Source organism: Diadema antillarum, unplaced genomic scaffold (genome assembly GCF_040938485.1).
Source record: "Diadema antillarum isolate AM-2024a unplaced genomic scaffold, OU_Dant_1.0 scf00000141, whole genome shotgun sequence".
NCBI classification, from domain to species: Eukaryota; Metazoa; Echinodermata; class Echinoidea; order Diadematoida; family Diadematidae; genus Diadema; species Diadema antillarum.
Window position 1 is genome coordinate 603,922 of NW_027271030.1, and position 21,186 is coordinate 625,107.

At 37.4% G+C, this 21,186-nt stretch overlaps 1 protein-coding gene across 1 annotated transcript in view; it reads left to right on the top strand.

The window, feature by feature from the left end:
* Positions 1 to 21,186, top strand: part of LOC139721357 (uncharacterized) — a 176,580-nt gene that overhangs the window by 52,141 nt on the left and 103,253 nt on the right. Inside the window, exons 5-6 of the mRNA XM_071632674.1 lie at positions 4,081 to 4,213; positions 12,945 to 13,216. Coding sequence (XP_071488775.1) covers positions 4,081 to 4,213; positions 12,945 to 13,216 — 405 coding nt within the window. The remainder of the gene's footprint in view (positions 1 to 4,080; positions 4,214 to 12,944; positions 13,217 to 21,186) is intronic.

Genomic DNA, 21,186 nt, shown 5'->3' on the forward strand with positions numbered 1-21,186 from the left:
TTTGAAATTTTGGTGGCCCGAAAAAGAATTGCAGTTGCCTGAAATAAGAGGGAATGTAAGCATTCATTTTAAAAAAAAATCTTAGCTGCCCGATCAGGCCACCATGAGATGACCTTTTTGGAAATTTGGTGGCCCAACATCAATTTTTAGTGGCCTCGGACAACTGAGCAACTGCTAATGTTGAACCCTGCCTATACACACATTTTGAAATAATCTTGTAGTCGTTTACCAAAAGACTTCTTTATCAAAATATTCAAATCTTATGCATAGCTTATTCAATCTTATCTTATACCCTTACAACAAAACCTGTTCCTAGCCACCAGAAAGTTTGTCTGAGGCTTGCCTTACATAGCAACAACAAATGTATTCAAACTGCATTCTATGTATTGAAATTCATTAACTTGGAATAGCTAGGTAAACTAAATATTTGGTACTCCACTGGGTCCCTAGGAGGAAAAAAGAAGAAGAAGAAGAGTATCCATGGATTTGAATAAATGCAGGGTCAGCTGGCCTACTACAGCAGTAGGTATTGTGTTGGTCATTACAGTAGGCGTTTTCACATCAGCCCGATAAAAATCCAAGCTCGAGAGATTTTTCGTGATTGCGAATTAGTGCACTATTTCATTTCTTATTCACATCAGCCCGAAGAGAATTAGCCCGAATTTTTTTCGAGCTAATTCGACAGCTGAGTATGTGCAAACAGCATCAGTAATGTGTGTACCCTCTCAAAAATTCCTCATGATTTGTGTGCAGTTTGCCTCGATCGATCGGGTCACACACGCTAGGCATGATGGGATGCATTGCGCTAATTTCTTGAGTCGTTTTCACATTATCAAATAGCGCGCTACTATCCCGCTATTTCAGAAATTTCCCGAGTTGGACTCGAGAAATTTTCTCGATCAGAGCGATACAATTAGCGCACAAATTTGTGTTCACATTATCAAATAGCGCGCTATTTCCCTATCGGGATAATTTCCCAAGTCAGAAAATAGCGCGCTATTTCGAAACATCGGGCTGATGTGAAAACGCCTAATGTGTCAAACTCAAATCAGAAGCCAATGGTATAAGAAATCTAAACTGGTTCAGCTGCTAGTTGGAATTGAGAAAGAGCTGAAAAATAATGACTGACTCATCATATGGTATAGATTAGCTCATTGTTGTTTTACCACTTCACCTGACTGGGAATAGAAAAAAGTATGTGACTTTGCATTCTAAACATACTTGTTGAATTCTCTGAGTAGACAATTTTGGTAATGTATTCAAATTCTATCTATGCTTTATGCTTTGAGCACAAAAGTTGCCCTTAACAACCACAGAGCTTGCCAGAGACTTGCCCTACCCAGCAACCACTAGGTACATGTAAATTCCTGCCTATAGAACTGAATTGGATTGAGCAGGTGCTTGAAATCGTTCGTTACTAGGCTGTCGTAAAAGAAACATTCATAAAATGTAATACATTACATAAATTGTCCATTTGAAGTACAAAAAAGATAATAGGTTTTGCATTTATATTAAGATGAGATGAAATGGTGTCTTCTGCTATTAGATGCCTTGAATTCCAGCCATTCTGAGCCTCAAGAAGTCTATAATATGAAGAGAAAGAGGATTTGACTGCTCAGGTAGTTGTTTGCAAACATTTGGCAGGCTTCTGGATCTTGAGATAATGCCCTGCACATTGAAGAAGAGAATAGAGAGGAGAAATGTTTAAACAGTCTAACAAAGGGAGTAGATAGGATACGTGCTTTGTGATGCACACAACTCTCCACTTCAGGGTGCTGTGTATTTGGTCTTCTACTACGGCTTGGTTCAGGCGGAGTGAAGGTGTGTTGGTAGTGTGTTCTGGATCCCACTGAAGCTGGTCTCAAGGTAGGGTAAGGTATAACGTATCTTGATAATCCTGGCTCTCTTGAGGAACTCCTTGGGTATCGGTTTAGAAATAAATGCAGTCAAGTAAATCATGAAGTAGTGAAGTATTATCGTTTGGTTTCTTGTCGGACAGGATATGTGTGGATGTCTTGTGTTATCATGGTTGGCAAGGTTGATGTAAATAAGCTGAGGTCGAAACTTATTGTAGCAGTGGGTGGAAACTTTATAAGTGAGCCTTGTTGTATTCTAATGTGAAATTTCAGCAGGTTTCTATTCAAGATACACAGCAAGTAACCATAACTCCTGGCAAATACCGTGACATTTTCACTTTGCGATATTGATCATTGATACATGTGATGTTTTATGTTCTCTTTATTAATTTTCTTATCAGCTAGGATGCATTAAATAAAAAATGGAGTGTATGGCAGTGCACTGTACCATGCCTTTATCAACAGACTTCGCAAGAAATTCTCCTAGAAGTCGACCCTCTGACAAACATTCTAATTCAGAGTGGAGTGGTATTCTACTCTTTTCTCCTTGTCTTTCCCCCTGTGTGTTCTCACACATGTTTGTATACATGGGACTAAAACATATCGAGACCTCACCCAGCCAAGAAAGTCATGTTGAATTGGGGTCACAGCACTCATACTGACAAAGCTAATAAGATGGAAGCTAAAACTACAAAATGAAATTGTGTGTTTTATTGACAGAAATAAAGACCATCATTGGGTAGGGTACTGCCAAGATTTCCCTCTCATGTTCTTTAAGGTTTTTGGAAGAACTGCTAGTAACAATTGTATGTAAAAGTATAGTTAGAAAAATTATGGGAAAGAGTTCCTTATGTCCCCCTCCCCCACTAGTTTGCAAAAAAATGGATAGATTGCTATTTTTTTAAATACTAATAATGGACTAAATAAAGGTTATGCCATTTATGGGAAGACTTTCCATAACCTTTATTTTGTTTATTATTAGTAAGGGGGAATAGTGGTTTGTTTATTTTGTACAAGTTGGTGGGGGGGGGGGGGACATAAGGAACTCTTTCCAAATTATGCTATTAGACACAACTAATGACCTTAAACAAATTACTGAAGTTCTGAAAGTAATTGTTTTTCTTGCAGTATGTACACTTTTCAGTTACATGTACTTTGTCTTCATTCCCCCCCCCCCCCATATTTTGTAGACATATGGTGTAAATCTGTTTTGCCTCATTCCCTGCATGAAGGAGATTTTTTTTTCTGCTTCCAATCTATATTGCTTTATCAGTGAAATAGGCAATGGCAAAGTTTCATAGAATTGTTCAGGGACTTTTAAAAAGATACCTTCTCTGAGTGTAGATAAGTCTAGGCATCCTACCCCTTACCCATTTGGGGGTAATAATGGCTGCAAAGAGTTGAATACTCAACTTTTTGAAAAGAGTGAAATAAATGGCTGTGACTTTAGATAATGGAAAATGTTTGCTCATGTACAAATTTCTGTAATATTAATCAGGATGTGCCCAGAATCCTATGTGAAGACTTACAGGTGAATGTAATGAGTGAGAGAGGTATATCTTTGCTACCTGTCGTGGTGGGACCAAACAAGATGAAGGGATAGTACCAATGCAGAATGGCATTAGGGTTGGACTTTTTCAGATGACTCACTTGATTGAGAGATGTGTTCAACAATAGAGTAGATGTTGCACTCGTCATCTGCTAATGTTAGTTGACATTTTCATCTACCAGTTTGTCTGATTTTGAATCAGTTAAACTGTTGAACAAGAAGCATATCTGAGCTCCATGTGACAAACATGTCTAGTTAGTCAAGGGTGCTCAGAGGCAACCTGAATTAAGATGTAGGAGCACTTTCCTGCTAACATTATCTGACAGTTGCTTGAGTACAGGATTTAGTAAATTGGAAAAATATGCTTTGCAACGCAATGCCAGCAGTAATCATGTCGCTTTGGTTTTACATTAAGTAGGAAATTAAGATTTTATGTCTTTTACACTGCATTTTGTGCGATCTTTACATTGACTTTTTTTTTGTTGCTGTCTTAACATGATATTCTGTACTTATTCATACTGTCAAGTGTCTGATTCATATTCATGCATTTTTTTTTCTTAAAATACCTCCAGTAGGACTTTTCCTCACAAAAAATGCTAGAAAACGATAGATTTTTTTTTCTATCATTTTTCTTATGTGTCTGCATTTGTCTATTCATATTTCTCTTTTCTTCAGGGATGGCCGGTTACAGAAGGGGGATGAAATCTTGCTGATCAATGGTGTAGGACTACTCAACGTGACCCACAAGGACGTCGTGGAAACCCTGCGGGCAAGCGGGAGCATTGTCCAGCTGGTCATTGCAAGGAAGGTCAGTGTGCAAAAAATCCTTCAACTTTCTTCCTTAGAATGGTTTCAGGTACCCTTCAGTTGGAGAGTCTCCAAATGTCACAGTATGTAATATCTAAAAATGAGACTTGATGTCAGTATGGAACTCTTCACCGACTTACTCACCTGGGCTGTGTGAAAGCTGATATGAATATTACTATCAAACTCTGTTCACCTCATTAGCTTAGGTCTAATGAGAAGGAAGCAGTTAATTCTTGCGAGATGTCACTCTACAGCCATGAGCTCAATGGAATCACATGTGTACATGGTTTGTCAACTCAAATTTAAATTGCCCCATCACTACATGATGCCCATCCTTTCTACACATTGCATTGCAGATGGCAGCAAGCTCATAATCATAAAGATTATTTCATTTCTAGAAGTTTTTGTGATAGTTTCCACCTCCATGTATTTGCATAAATCATATTTCTTTGGTAGAGGCAGCTTTCCCACCCCACCCCTTCAAGCTTGATACAGCAAGGGACTGATACCCCATAAGCAAAAAGGGGTTCTGAAGCCTCCTATAGCAGCCTCGAGCAGCCTTTCAGCTCAATCTAAACAGACAGATTTCAGAAAAGGAGATCCGGTCTGGTCAGGATCTGAAACCACCTACAGAGGGTGGTTTCAGAGCTTGCTATCAAACCTTGAAGAGCCTTGGCTGCAGTGTAAATGCTAGGGGAGAAGCTGCTTTCTTGCCGACCCGGAAGTTATCACCGAAGATCATCGCCAGCTAACATAAACAAACCAGCCATCATGACCAGCCACAGCTGATAAACACCGAAAACTTGCACACTTTCGTGCTCAGTCACATTTGCAGTTATGTAAGAAATTCAAAAGTCAGCACCGTGTATCAGAGGGGAACTTGGTTACCATGGGAATGGAGCTGGTCCGGCCTGCTTAGGCGAAATCATCCCAAGCAGTATAAACAGACAAGAGACCGCTTTTTTGAGCAGGACTTCGAACCTCCTTGCGGATGCTCTGAAACTTGCCCGCAGTATAAATGGGGTATGATTATACAGGGTGGCCAAAAAAGAACTTAACGCCTAAGATCTTTAATTTCAGCAATATTGTTGCAAATATGTCGTTATTTTGCATACTTTGCATTCGGCTTGCCATAGAACTAGTAGCATTCACAATGTGTGGAATGTGGGGCGGAAGGTGCAATTGTTATTGTCCGTTATCATTGTGAATAATGTGAATGTCATTGTGAATATCATTGTGAATGCTACTGGTTCTATGGCAAGCCAAATTCTTGCTGGTTTCGGTATCTCTGAGAGTGCAAAATGAAAACATTTTGAAAATTGCAAGGGTTGACAAAAATGGTCCTAAAATCATAACACAATAATCAAAATTAAAGAAATTGGTTTCATTCTATTGGAAAAAGAATGGCCTTTCAAGCAGTGTGCAAAATAATGACGTATTTGCAACAATATTGCTGAAATTAAAGATCTTAGGTGTTCCGTTCTTTCTGGGCCACCCTGTATATGACATCAACAGGAAATGAGATGATACATTATTGGGACTAGAATCTCTGCCTAATTTCCCTTTGTGTGATTTTGCCTTCACAGGGAAAATGTGTCTGCTCTGTGGAAGTTCCAGGAAATTTGTATTAATTGTCGGGAGCTCAAAGTTCTGTAAAACCCATACCATTCTAAATACTAGGACTCACACAACACTATGATGAATCATCAAATTTTGTGCCAAGTGCCCAGATGTGAGTGAAACAATTTTTTTTAAAATAGATCTTAAACACACTTATTACTCTTGTTTAGATTAGATTTTTGTTTTTATTGGGGTTGTTAGGATAAGGCATATATCTGAATACAAAACAGGTACTGTAAAACACGATATTTTCGCGGCATGAAATTTTCGCAAATTGGAGCCTACGGGCTTTTTCTCGGCATGAAATTTTTGCGAGTTGCCTCTAACATTCAATGTATATAATGTAGACAAGAACTTTCACAAGCATTTTGATTTTGCGAATCTTGGCTCTCGCGAAATTCGTGAAATTAAAATGCGCGTGAACATTCCTCGTTTTACAGTAATAAATCATCCATGGGGTATGGAATCTTGTATCACAAATTCATGAATTTTCAGGAGACCTAAAAAGAAACAACTGTCATTTTCTTAACATTTTTGCAAAATGATGTCAATATTAACATCAAATGATGTACATGTAGGTACATTGTTTTGAGTTACACTGATTGATGCTCCATTCTAAAACTCAAATCAGTGTTGTTTGTATTCAAAATTAAATTTGAAGCTTTACCTTATACATTCCAAATGAGATAAGAGGTCTTGTCAGCGAAGGGATGATATATTCATTTGTAAAGTGTGCCACTGTGATTCACGTGTGTGGCTGTAACTAACCCCTGTTCAGACGCAAGCCAGTTTATACCAAAATTCGATAAAGAATCATCGTATAGCCGACAGGCCGTTCAGATGCTAATCTCGACCGTTTTGGAAAACGTTGTATAGATGTGCAGTTTCTTACTGCGCATGTTGTTATGGTCACGAGTGACAGGTACAAGGTCACCTTTCTGTGCTCGCTCCCATTAAGCCCCGCCCAGTTATACCCTTCTATGGTCGCCGTACGTTCAGACGTGCAATGGACAAGGTGGAATGCTGATTCGTTATCGAGTTCTAGTTCGAAACGATGCTCTGACCGTCATCTCGCTATACGTCGTTTCGTTATACGTCGTTTCGTTAGTCAGCGTTCAGACGTATAAATTCATTGTATAGCTATACCGTTTTGGTGTTGCTATACCATTCTCGTATAATTTTTTTTTGCGTCTGAACACCCTAAAAGTGCAGATCATGCTTTGATGTGTCTGATGCAGACAGGCTTGATGTTGCTTTAACTTGATATAAAAACATGAAATCATTTCAAATAAATTTCATTTCATTGGTCATTTTGCCCTTGACGAAGATTCTGCTAGGATTGAAAGCTCAGGCCCCTTTTGACTCCAAATAAATTTCAATGAACTTTAGCCTCCCATTTGATCCATGTTGCTGACTGTACAATGCTGCGTGTATATGGTGGCTTGTTGGCACCGACAGTGACAGCAAGTTATAACACTGTCAGATGATACATTTTATTGTACAAACAACTGCAACCTTTCTGCTTGTGATGTGTCATGGTGTATATGAATGCCACATATTTTATGAGCACTATATTTCGTGAATGGGAACTTTTAACATCATTGTGTAAGCGGTGAAATTCATAATAGGGAACCTCAGGGACTGAACGATGTGATTCAGATAGTGATTTGCTACCTTGGACACAATTTCATGCTACATTTGTGCTACTGTAGGCAATAGTGTGGGAGATGTAAATTTGTGCAGATTTATCAGTTATAGATATGCAAGAATATAAGCACCCAAAAGTATATGGCATTTACAGTATTAGGCTTAGAAACTAGTGAAAATTCAACACCAATACCTGGTAGTACTCTTAGATAGAATCGTGTAGCACAATTGCGATCATAATCACAATTGGACTTGTGAAGGAGATTACATAAATTACTTAGTCATGTGATTTCCTAGCAATAGAGGTATCAGTGCCAAGATGATAACGCCATCTTGCCTTTGGAGCATCTCACCTGTTGGTTTGGATTAAGGAGTCACCCTTTACCAGGGCCAGAGTAGCCTGTGTCAAAGACTGTCTTGCCATAGCAATTGCAAGCTAAGTGATGAGCAGAGGGTTAGACAACGCCCCTCCCTTTCCTCTCCCTTCTCCTCCACCCCCCCCCCCTTCTCCCATGAGAGGGCCTTTGGTGACCTATTCAAATTTCTAACTTTGCTTTTGAATTAACAAAATTAGCTACCAGTGTTTGGTAATAAAGATCACAACCAATCAACGAAGCTCTGTATGAAGAAGCTTATTAGGCCTGTAGATGAAAAGTAGATTTGGGGTTCAATTTGCAACTATCAGTAACAAACTACAGGTGTAATTTCAATATCTTTTTTGTAAAGTACACATCCTCTCAACCTAACAAGTAAAATCTACCCAGAATTCATCATTGGAACATAGCCATATGATGTCATCAGTATGGCTAACCCAAAAACCTCAGACATTCATGTGAATGATATGTAGAAAACAATAGGCTTTGTTATGTTATTGATGTAATGTGATCTGTTTTGTAAAAATGCATCATTGCCATGGCAAAAGTTAAAAAAAAATGTATTTTCCCATTTTTGCAAAATATTGACCAAAACTTCAAACTAAATGTTCAATTCTAATACATTGATATCAAATGGTATACATTCAAATGATTGGGTGTGAAGTTCCATAGCAATTCCTGATGATCAAGCATTTGCACATTGGTCAACACTAATGTGTACTATCCATCATTATGATTATCAATATGTGACATGGAGAGCAGTATGAAATCATTTGACAATCTCATTCATTTATTCATTATTACAATTGAAAGATGGCATTCCCTTTATATAGATTAAAATCACTGGGTTAGATTTGCAAGTGATGATCAGGGTGTTCTGAATATGATACAAGTCATCATGCATTTTACATCCCTTTGTTCCTTTAATTTGGGCTAGCATTACATTTCTGAAGATTTCATTCAGTGGCATGGTAATTTTAATCATGGGACATCCTTGTTTACAAATTATAGTACACAGCTATGATTTCATATTATCTATCCAAAAAAGATGTGCTATGCATATTCCACTGGTAATTACATTTTCAGAAATCTAATGTTGAGAGAATTGAACTAACTGAAATATAGTGAGATAATTCAAATCGTGTATTCCACAATGTTCTTGGTGAGTCAAACAAGAATTGTCAATCAACTCATCTTTTAATCTGAGATATTTTGAACATGTGAGTCACCAGATTAATTCTCCAAGAAGAATAAGTCCAAGATGCATAATGACATCATAATCATCATGACTTCCTGTGTAGAACTTCCAATGTCACCATGGCTGAGGGAAGAACATTGATGGAAGCAACCTGGGAGTTGTGAAAATTGATTTTTACAGATGTAGGAAGCTAGACTAATTAAAAAGCTTAATCCAACATTTTATAAGTTCAATTACAGGAAAATATTATGTAATTCAATGCAATTTGGTGCACATGAATGAATGGAAGGAATCCAGTAAAAAACAGAGGGAAAGACTGAAATAGAGAGATCAGCTATATATCTTTATATACAAGAACTTTCCAAAGGGCTAAGGACAGAATCTGGAGAAGAAAAAAAAAATCAATCATTCATTCATTCATAACATACATTTTTTTTTTTTCAGAAGATTTTTGTAAAATCAAAATTCATGGTGTGGATTTTTCATCCTTACATGTATATTTCTCTTTTTTCCTGCACTCACTAAGCTCTGCTCCTAAGCTCTGCTCCTAAAATACAGTAACAATTCTCATTTCTTTTGTGATGTCATTAGCTGTAAAGTCAGGTAATATAAGCATCACCATTGACTAATGTTATGTACCTTAACTTGACTAATGCACAAATTTAGATCAATAGCAAGACTGGGTTCACAGAATGATACCTTTAGCAACGTAATAACCACTACGATGGCCATTGAGTGATTTAAGCATTGTGATGCTGAAACTGAATTCTACATGCATAGATCCAGGATGTTTAATATTAATGTCGTCCCAACATAATGGAGATTTTCCCCACAGAATCACCAAAAAGGAAAGGTTTCTTTTCTTACCATGACTCAAGTCCCCAAGAGGAAGAGTTTATGTTGTCTTGTCTATTTCTGGCCTGCATTGTCCTGGGTTGACTGAAGCCCAAACAAGATTTATGTGAGAAAGTGTAAAACTTGGTTGATAGGATGCTGTGATTCAGGAGATACATGTATGTGAAGTTTGATAACAAAATATGTGATGAGAAGAACACAACTTTATGTGTAAAACCAAAAGTATTCACCCCAGCCCAAATGATCCGTATTCTTGATGGCATTACTCAGTATGTATTATTGCTGTTATTATCATCATTTGGCCATCCATACATAATTGCAGTATACCAATGTCTGCCACAAGTTTTGTTTGTGTATTTGCTTGTTTCTCTTCTTTTTTCTTCAGAGAATACCAATGATCTATATACCATCAAGAGTCAGAGAATTTGCATAATGAGCCACCCCATAACTAGTTGAACTAAAATTAGTTTCTTCTAGAAAGCAATTTTTATGACCAAATCACAGCTTTTCAGATAATGTTGTCTGATAGCTGAATAGTGTCAGTGGGTAATCCCCCTAGTGACAATATATTCTGTTTGAATTTTGTGGTTGCTTTAGATTCATAGTTCTAGTCAAAGTTTGCATTTAAATGAAAGATTTTGATAGTGACTGTATGGAGTCGGCCATCACTTGTGTCATATTCAAGTAAGATTATGTGTGTTACGTTTGTGTGCTTATAATGTTGAAATGTGGCTGAATGTTAGATGTTTAGTTTACTGTATATGCCAATTCATGAGTTGTTAAATTCTTGATTGTGGAAAACAGCAATAGACGGAGAAATTGTGAAGAGTGCACTTCCTTTCATACAGGAGGCACGTCAAGACTAATGTGTATTATCATGCACCTTGTTCGTGTATGTTATACTTTGTACCAGTACACGTGATGTTGTACGCATTATGTCGCATTCTTGTTGGGATCTGAGTTAATATATCTGCATGTAAATTCATGAAAATTAAAACCCTGCAAAAATATGGCATATACAGTATATGACAAAAACTTTGGCTCTAAGTGAAAAGAAATACAGAAAAAGGAGATTAATAAAAGAGGAAAATAAAGAAGAGAAGAAGGAAGAGAAGGAGAAAGAAAAAAGAAAGAAAGATATAATCCAAAAGCTGTTGATTTACTGTACAGTCCATTTACTCTTTTATGATTTCAATCCATCAGAAAGATCTATGCTCATCTTGTATCCTTGCCTTGGTGTCAATATCATGTGATACTACAACATCGCAGATCAATCTTCACAAATTCAAGCAGTAAATTTTGCCAGTCATTTGATGAAAATTCAAGAGAAAGGGGCAAAATCTGTAGAATGTGTGCTGAAGTTAGATTCAATGAGGTACCAGTACTGGTTTGTTCTAGCTTATTATAGGTTTACAAAGTTTAACATCGCATAGGGTTCTGTGTTTCTGTCCAGAAGTTACAAATAATCATGTGTGTAAAGTCATGCTTGCACAGAGTGTAGTCTTATGAGTTCTGCGTGGAGAGACAGTTCGCTTATTTTTGTAAAGGTCATAAGGGGAAAATCAAAATCTATTTTTTCAGCAAATGACTAGCAACATAAAGCCTTTTATATCTGCCATATTTTTCCAGATTTATGAATTTTCTTGGATCTAAATCTCATTCTTGAAGGGACTTTTCCTTTTAACTGTAGTGTGAGGTTGTTCAAAATATGACACACCCTACACTAAGATCCATCTATCAACATTTGAATTATCCAAAGAGGTACCAAATTTCCTCCTACTGGTGAGATATACCCCTTTAAAGCACATCAGATTTGTGAGATGTTCTCTCCCATTAGGGCACAATTTTCTCTTGCAATGTGCTCCTGGAAGATAAAATAAAACTTTCCATCCCAGATTTATGATGGTGATAGTGAAGGAGTGAAATGAGTCATATGAAGTAAGTGAAGTGACTGTTTTTGGCTCCAAGTCTAGACTAAACTTGACCCCAGCCCAGAGTGATGCAGCGAGGTTGTTTCTAGTGTTCCACTGTGAGGCCTCTTGAAGGAGGAGAAGAGGAAGAAATGAAGATGATGCCTGACTGCAGACTGACCAGTGACCTGTGTCCAGTTTAACCCATTGAGGACGGTGTGATTTTACTTCAACACGCATTTTCCATAGACACTTGGCCGAGTATACTCGGGACTCGTCCTCAACGGGTTAAAACTGGATTGGTTGTTAAGGAATATTTGTGCTGTTGCTAAGTGATCTTTCTTCACAAATTTAAATGATGGATGCAGTAACTTGTTTCATATTGATGTTTAAATTCCTGAAAGTGTGCTTTTGAATACTATAGTAGTCCTGTCTAGAATTTTGCATATTTTTTTTTTCTTCCACAATCTTTATACTCATTTGTATTTTTGTATCAATATTATCATTTTAGGTCATAGGTTATCATCTTGAGCTGGAAGTCACCAAGATTTTAATACTGGTTACTTTTTATATTGAGTTTATTCTGCAGTGGATTGTAATATAATGATTTCTTTTGTTCAACTTGTAATCTTGGCCAATTTTGATATTCATTACAAGAATTCAAAGTACTTTTTCTTTAGGGTAATTTCAAAGTAAAACTAATAGCAACTGAAAAAAAAGAAGATGACTGCAACAGCATAGTATCTTATAAGCCCCTAGGGTTGAACATATGGAAGGTATTATATGTGTGCCAATCAGCCCAGTCAAATGCCTCTAAATTTTACATATTGGCATTTTCATGTTTATTTACATGTTTTCTGTTTGGAGGGAAATCCCATGTTAGCAAGGTCATAATTTTTCATAAATAAGACTTAAAAAAAAAAAAAACTTGTGCAAATTGGGTATCTTAGCATTTAAAAGTTTTGCTATGATGTCTGTTCCCCACCCCCCCCCCCCCCCCATATAGGTGTCTTTGATAATGTACATGTGTATACGTATGCGATTTATTCAATGTGAAACGCAGCTGTATTTTTGTAGTCATATCCATTGAAAGATATAATGTCTTTGTCATGTGTGTGATTTATCCAGCGTAAAAGACGGCATCGATATCGTCCGGGTGGTGGCGTTCTTCCCTCAGATGCTTCTGATTCCAGTAGTCTTTCCAGCCAACCTTCCACCCCTCACGGCTCACCGAGGCTTGCCGCACGTCGCTTCCATTCCAGGGAGAATCTGATGCCTCCGCGCTCTCCGCCATCCACTATAGCGCCCCCAACGGCTAGAATCAGCCCTCTCGACATCTACCAGGGCAAGGACAAGATGGGTAATGGAAGTCTTGGATCACAACAAGCCAGGTTTTCAAAGTACGTACCCTTTCATTATGGATTGTAATTAATTGAGGATATTGGAGCAGGAAATTGGTCCTACCTCTGTTTGTAATCATGATTATCATTGTTATTATCATTATTATCATTATCATTATTGTTGTTGTTGATGTTGTCATCACTGTTGACGTCAGCTTCATCATCATTGTTATTGTTGCTAATATCATTGAACTGAGATTTGGTTCAGTCAGTAGCATGTGTACCTCCCAATCCAATTAACCTGGGTTCGATTTCCCAAGTCTAGCTGAGTAATGTTGCGTTTGATTTTACTATCCCCTCTGGTAAGAGGCAAAACACTCGGAAAGGACATTTAATGAAGGTTCTGTGTGTGAGTTACTTGCAACTCACGCACATGAAAGAACTCACTTCATTCATTCATCGCAAAGAGCACGGTGCTAACCTGGTGAAGTGGTCCACCTACATGTATCTGCTCACACTGTAAGAAAAAGCAGGCATATGACGCCAACCCCTTGTGGTTCACCCCAGTTGATGAGCAATAATTATCAAAGTGTATCATCAGGCACATTGTGTGATACGAGAAGAAGAAGACGGGTGTCATCGTGCTAGCTGTCATCATCACTTTTCACCAGTAACTCAGAGATGCTGAAAGGGGCCAGCAGGGTGTGGGAAGATGAAGAGACTTTGACCACCAGTGAGAATAGAAAGAAAGTTAGCTATTAAAAGCCTGTGTCTGGGAGATAGAAAGGATGTGTCAGAAAAGGATAACTGACACATCAATGACATTCCTTCCACATGATACAATGATTTTTATTTGTCACTTCTACTGTCTCATATTATGCATCTCATCTGAAAGGCCTTTAGTCCAGTATGATTCCCTCTGAAGATGTCTACAGTGGTGTTTATCTTACTTAAGTTTTAATGCAGAAGAGATGAATACCAAATCTCATAACCAAACTGAAGCAGATTGAAAACAGAGATAGCTTGATCTGATTTGACATTCATCTCTCAACCAATCAGCAATGAGTAAATTTGTGCTGTCATCAATTGCAGCCCGACTAGTCTTACAGTCCAGCAGTAGTAGTTATAGTAGTAATGCAATATTAGTAGTGATGGAAGCCATAGACAGTTTCTAGGGCTCAAGCTGCAGATATCACAACCCTTTAACGTTGAACCCTTCGTAATAATTTGTTGATATAACATGTCAGATATCCTAAGACAATATTTAAGTAAATGAGTCTGAGGCATGAGTTAGAAGAGTTGAAACAGTCGATTGTAGCAGACTGTAACAAATACCCTGTCTAATGCTAGAAGGTGTAGTGTAATGCTATACACCTGTAACCTGTAGGGGGTCTGTAAAGGCTAGACTCTGCACATACTAAATTTCACACTGGGTGCCTGTGTATAAAATGATTGAAAAAAGGTTTGTAATACAGGTTATTGTGTTATAACTTATATGGTAGGAGGATGAAGGCAGCTTTACCATAAGAATGCATGAGTGAAGGTTCAAGGAAGCAGAACAAAAGAAGAAAGCATGAATAAATTCTACACAGGTGAACTTGTTATCAGAAGCAAGCAGTATTTTAATGGATTACATTGCTACAAGTGTACATTACTGGAATATGTGAGCCTTCGATGTTATCATCCTCATTCAGTTTAATTTGTTTTGGGTTTTTCAGAGTATTGGTTTCTCTGCTCAATGACCACAATAAATTCCACAAATCTATATATGGAGCTGTCGACATATGTACTACATGATGTGAAAGTATGAAAATCATCTGGACTTCCCCTTTGAAGAGTGGATGTTACAACGAGTCACAAGTGGCCACAAGTTCAAGTGTTTTCAATTACTGTAGAGTAGATAAGTAGATGACAGACCACTCATTGACTGATGATAATGATCTACTCTTCTTACAGTTACAGTGGCATAAGGGTGCATCACACTTTGAAGTACAGTTGAACCTCTCGTATCCGGACAAGTCGGGACCGGGGCTCATCCGGATAAGGGATTTGGCCGGATACGGGAGACTCAATGCTTTATACATGTACATATACATACACATGTACTGATGTAGCCCATTGTAGTACCACATGTAGTAATGTGTATACTGCAACCTTTTCATTGTTACACTCAGTAACAGACCCCAAAATAGAGGTTTGTGTTTGCAAGAATGAAATCATTTTCTTTTATATATTCTTGGGAAGATTTACCTAAATAATTATTAAGAAATGTATCAAGTATATGTAATTCATGTGTGTTTGTGTAGGAGTTCTCAAGGAGTTGGGAATCCCCCTTTCCTCCCGTAATTACTAAAAAAAAAAAAAAAAAAAATCACGGCGAGATTGCGTCCGTATAATAGAGAGATCCGGATAAAGGGAGGCCGGATAAGAGAGGTTCAACTGTATTGTGGAAGTTTATCAAAAGCATATTCTAACCCAAATCTCTTTACTTTTAAAGAGGAATCCTGTCCAAATATAAGTTAGTTTGATAAGAAAGAGTAAAAATATTACGAGTTCAACAGTAACAATTTGACTGAAATCGGATGAAAAATAAGGAAGTTATATGACATTTTGAAGTTTCGCTAATTTTTCAGAAAACAGTTCTTGAACAGTCAATATGAATTATGCAAATGGCAAAATGAGCATGTCATCCCCTCACAACTTCCCATATAGTTTGTACATAAAATTTTTAAATGTCCAGTTTTTCATTCAAATGCAGTTATGCCAGAGGCTCAAACTCTGGTATATCTCACTTATGGCTATTCTAAAGCTATTCAACCAAGAATAACATCATGTTTCAGACTTCAATGACAGAAACATTGAATTTTCGTCATTTTTTGTACACGCTCAATGGAAAATTGTGAGGTTATGACCTGGTTAGCTCACTCATTTGCATATTCATATCCACTGTACAAGAACTGTTTTGCAGAAATGAGCAAAACTTCAAAATGTCATAACTTCCTTATTTTTCATCCTATTTCAGTCAAATTCATATGTTGAACTCGTAAGATTTTACTCTTTTTTATCAGACTTACTGATATTTGGGCTGGATTTCCCCTTTAAAAGGTACAACTGTATTATGTATTATCTGTATTATGTATTATTACAGGCATTGCTAAGTTAGCACACTGTTAGATTAAGATAACTTGCATGTGTCTCTGTTATGTATTCAGATTCAGGTATCAAACATTGATCTTTCCAATTCTCTGTGTTTGTTATGTAGACATATATACCTCATAGACAGATCCCAAATCACACTATAAGTGTGTTTAGAGAAGGGTCTTAAGTTGGAGGAAAAATATGTGTGGTTAGTTCTTGGTTTAGTGCATACATCTCAGTGTAAATTATGCAAGATGTTGTCACTCTCTTGGTAAAAGTTCAGCCTATTAGTACTGGTGAACTCACAATTACAGGGCAAAATTTCTAAATGTTGAATTTGTGTGCGCTACTAGACCTCCTCAAGTTGTTCTTTCCCTCTCCCCTCCGTTCCCCTCACATTACTCCCCCCCCCCCCCCTTTTGATCTCACTGTCTCTCTCTCTCTCTGTAAATACTCTTTCTTTGCATGTGTATAAAAATGTCAGTGATATCAGAGTTCTGTTGCCAAAATTTCCAAGGGGTTTAAAGATGGCTGCTCTGACCTGACCTTAACCCTTAACTAGTACCATGACTTTGAAAATCTACTGATAATCCCTCTTTTGGCCTCTATCTTTGCAAGAAAGTGTTTATCTCGTAATATTTTGGAAAGTTCAAATCAGATGTCTGATCTAGAATTGAAGTAAGGAGTTGTGAGGTCAAAGAAGAGGACCCTGGGAGTGTTTGGGGCTCTCTGTGGCAGCAAACTTGTCACTAATTGACCTAGTGTTTATCAGCTGAGGATCATGGCAAATTGCTGCGTAACATGCAGTAAAGCCAAGTGAATCAGAGATAGAGCTACACACCCACACAGCTTGAAGACAGCAAGCCAAGTTTCTGGCAGGAAGATTGCTAACGACAGTACTAATTAAAAGAACCTCACATCAATGCCCTCAGCTTCCCCTCCCCTCATAGCCTTGTATGCAACCACTTATGATTCCATAGCTTTAGTGTACATGTGTGACTCTGACCAGCTTCTAATTTGTTACCCATATGGTCAATTACACAACAGTATGAATAAGCTTGTTTGCTCTTTTTTGTTCAAAAACTCAAAGAAATATAAGAAGAAAGAGATTTGTCAGTGACTGTGTGAATTCATGGATCTGAGACCAAGATGAAAGAATGGGTTCAACTTTCGATATGCTTTGAGGAGGCCAGTACAAAATGTTGGGATGAGAAGCCTGAATAGACTTGTACAGCAGTTTGGAATCACACAGCTTAAAGATGATGAAATTGTGTCGACAGGATTGGCAAGTATTGCAGGCTTGAGAGCACTTTCTCTCTTGAATGGTGATTTTGATGCACCCAAAGTTGATATTACACCGACATGATCTTCATTAGGTCAAAGGTCACACTGTGCACTGCCTTTTGATCACAAGTTTTCATAGAAACAAAGTGATTTATATTGCTATTCCATGTAAAAATAGTTTGTATGTTTTGGCTAAAAATCATGGAATAAATCTTCCTTTTTTAACCCGTTGAGGACGAGTCCCGACTATACTCGGGCAAGCGTCTATGGGAAATGCGTGTTGTAGCAAAATCAAGCCGTCCTCAACGGGTTAACAGAAACTTGAAGTACTTGCTTGTATTCCAACGTTTTCTTTTTATTTTAAAGGAAAGAAATGTCTTCATCTATAGTTTGAATAAACTGTAGAAGTTCTCCAAGAGTTCACTGACCCTCTCGTGATCATTACATGTATGTGGAAAAAAACCCCAAACGAACCACATTGATATCATTTGTAGCGTTGGAACCAGTGATATTGTCATGGTTACTGATCAAATATCCCCAACATACTCAGAGTAAGGGGTGATTAGGCATTAGAAGGGGAGGAGCTGCTATATGTCATCTACAGTCACTTTGTATACATCTTTCCAGAAATACATGTATGCAAAGAAAGCTTGTGATAGGATAGTTTGATCACGGCAAAATATCACAGATTGGATGAAGTATGTTTGGAGACATTTTGTTAAAGGAACCGAGACTAACAAAGCACCACCGCTGTGCTCTATGATATATTGTATTAATTAATTTGTTTGTTTTTTTTATTGTAGCAAAAACAAACAATTTATATCAGAAGTTAATTTGATTTTTTTTTAAATGGCTGAGGCAGCACAGTCCAGTACACTGTAGGTAACTGACTGTCATAAATTCAACATGCCCTAATTTGTCACTTATATGTGATCTTGATAGTTTTTATCTTCTAATTACTTCACAAAAGTGAAGAGACTTGTAAATCCTATAGGAGATCTGCTTCCATACTGCACAGTGACATAGAGCCTTTAAGTTAAAGATTTATGTCAGTTTGATGGCTACATAAATCTTATATTATTTTGTGACTCTTTAAGTAATAGCCAGTCATTTTTTTAATTGTTTTTTTTTTTGATGGCAGGTAAACATGAATTCAAAATATGGATGCAGTTCACCTGATGGATTATTATGTACCTATTGTTTGGATGACTGTTCAGGGAATAAAGAATAGGCCTGCTGTCAAAGTGTTTGACGATACTACAGATAGGTAATGGGTATTCAGTTGTAATACAAGTCGTATTTGTGATCGTATGTGAGTTTTGATAATTCTGTGGACTTCAGTTAGGTTGTGAATGATATGATGTTAGTAATGATCAAAACTGAAAGAGAATAGAGGGCCTTCTTGGTGAGGGATTGGCCAGGAGCTTATTGTGGGATGAAGGGAGGCTTAGTGGAGAGCCTGCAGATCAACAAACTTATGTTGACCTATTGGAAACCAGGGGGATGTGGAATTATCAATTAGTGGTTTGTTGAACTATTCATCAATATGCTCTAGTTTCTTTTTGATAAGACAGATATATTTCTAGTACAAATTTTGATATGTTTGTAGCATTTGCTATCCACCTACAAATTGCAATATTTGTACTTCAATATGTAGGGAAACTAGTTTCAACCAAAAGCTGTCTCATTGCATGAAACATTTTAATGATGTTTTTAGTAGATTTGTTCTGGAAGTATTTCACAAAATAGGTACACATGTTACTTATAATACTCTGTACATTCTATCAGTATATATATGACTTCCCATAAAATGTTGTATAGTTCCAGGTGGGCCATATGTTGTTGCAGACGTGTGTGCTACAAGTATTTGTACTTCCTGCACAGTCCCATGCATTTTACTTGATGTGGGTCTGTTAACCAGGGAAGTGGAAGACACTTCCACCTCCCTGTGTTAACAAAGTTGCAAGATTGTAACAGTAGCCACAGAGCTCTTAGAAGACTCCTTCCTTAGTCAATTAAGCAGCATGTTTGTTTAAGTCATGAGCCCTACTTGTACTGCAAAACACTGAGATAAAGATGATGACAGTTACAGAGGTTTAGGCAGGCAACTGTTAATTCATCAGAACTTATTTCAGATGAAGAAAAGTGCCCTCAATGAGACTTACAATATAATTCTTAGAGAAAGCCTTCATGTCATGGAAATACAGCACCATGGCTCGTCTTCATGATGTATTTCCCACCCCATACGATGATTACCGGAGCTACCTACCATCTTGTGCATGCTCCTTGGTGATTGCTTCACCATGTGGTTCTAATTCATTTATTAGAATTGATTAGCCCTAATTTTGTCATCAGCCTCCCATGCCGCAGCATTCAGACATCGTTTCTTAGACAGAAGTTTTAACAGTTACACCAAGAATACAAAATTGCACCATATTGGTGCTGGATTTAATTTTCTAAATTTTTACCATCAGAGGAATGGGATGATAGAGATTCACGTGAGTGAGGAATCCAGAAAAGGTTTGTAGACAGTTTGCCTCCTCGTAGATGTATGGGCATTGTCTTTTTTTTCCCCATGTGAATAAGCCACTAAAAGGAAAAGTAAGGAATGAGTTGACGTTGATTATGGCACTAGTGCTTTGGCAAATTTGAGATTGGGAAAGATTCTTTACTATTCAGTGGTATGTGTCTGATCATTCCATGAATCTATTTGTGTTACATTGTACATTTTGCTCCATCACATGACATTTTCATGTCAAATGGCAGCTAAAATTTGCTGTGTTCCTCCCTTCTTTTAGTCATATAAACATTTGGTAGCTTTCCCATCTACTTTATAACTAAATAACTAATATACTTTTTGTAGTTTTTAAAGTTTGATCATTTCATTATTTTGATATCATTTTTTTTTATTGCAAATCAGCAACATTGTTATAGTGTATAATTCATAATTTTTGGCTGTAATATGTTTAGAGATCTCTTTCCCAGAAAATGCATCAGTTTTTTGTTTTATCAGGGTTTTTTTTTTTTTTTGGGGGGGGGGGGGGGGAGTGGGGAGACTGTTTTGTTTTATTTTTATGCCTCCGCCACGAAGTGGTGCCGGAGGCATTATGTTTTCGGGTTGTCTGTCCGTCCGTCCTTCCGTCCGTCCGTAATGAATTTTGTGGACAAGGTAACTATCAAAACCTTTTGAGGTATCCTAATGAAATTTGGCATGTATGTGTATTAGGGGGTGAAGTTGTGCCTATCAACTTTTGGGTGCACATGATCAAGGTCAAAGGTCAAAAGGTCAAGGTCAAATACATAAAACTTCACTATTTCTATCATATCTGTGCAATGCCTGAAGATGTTTTCTTGAAACTTAGTGTATACATGTATTACCCAATTAAGATTATCTGGTGAAAGTTTTGGTCATGAGGTCAAAGGTAAAAGGTCAAGGTCAAATACATAAAATTTCACTATTTCCACCATACCTATGCAATGCCTGAAGATGTTTTCTTGAAACTTAGTGTATACATGCATTATGCAATTGGGATTCTCTGGTGAAAGTTTGGGTCATGAGGTCAAAGGTCAAAGGTCGAAAGGTCAAGTAAAGATATTAAAACTTCACT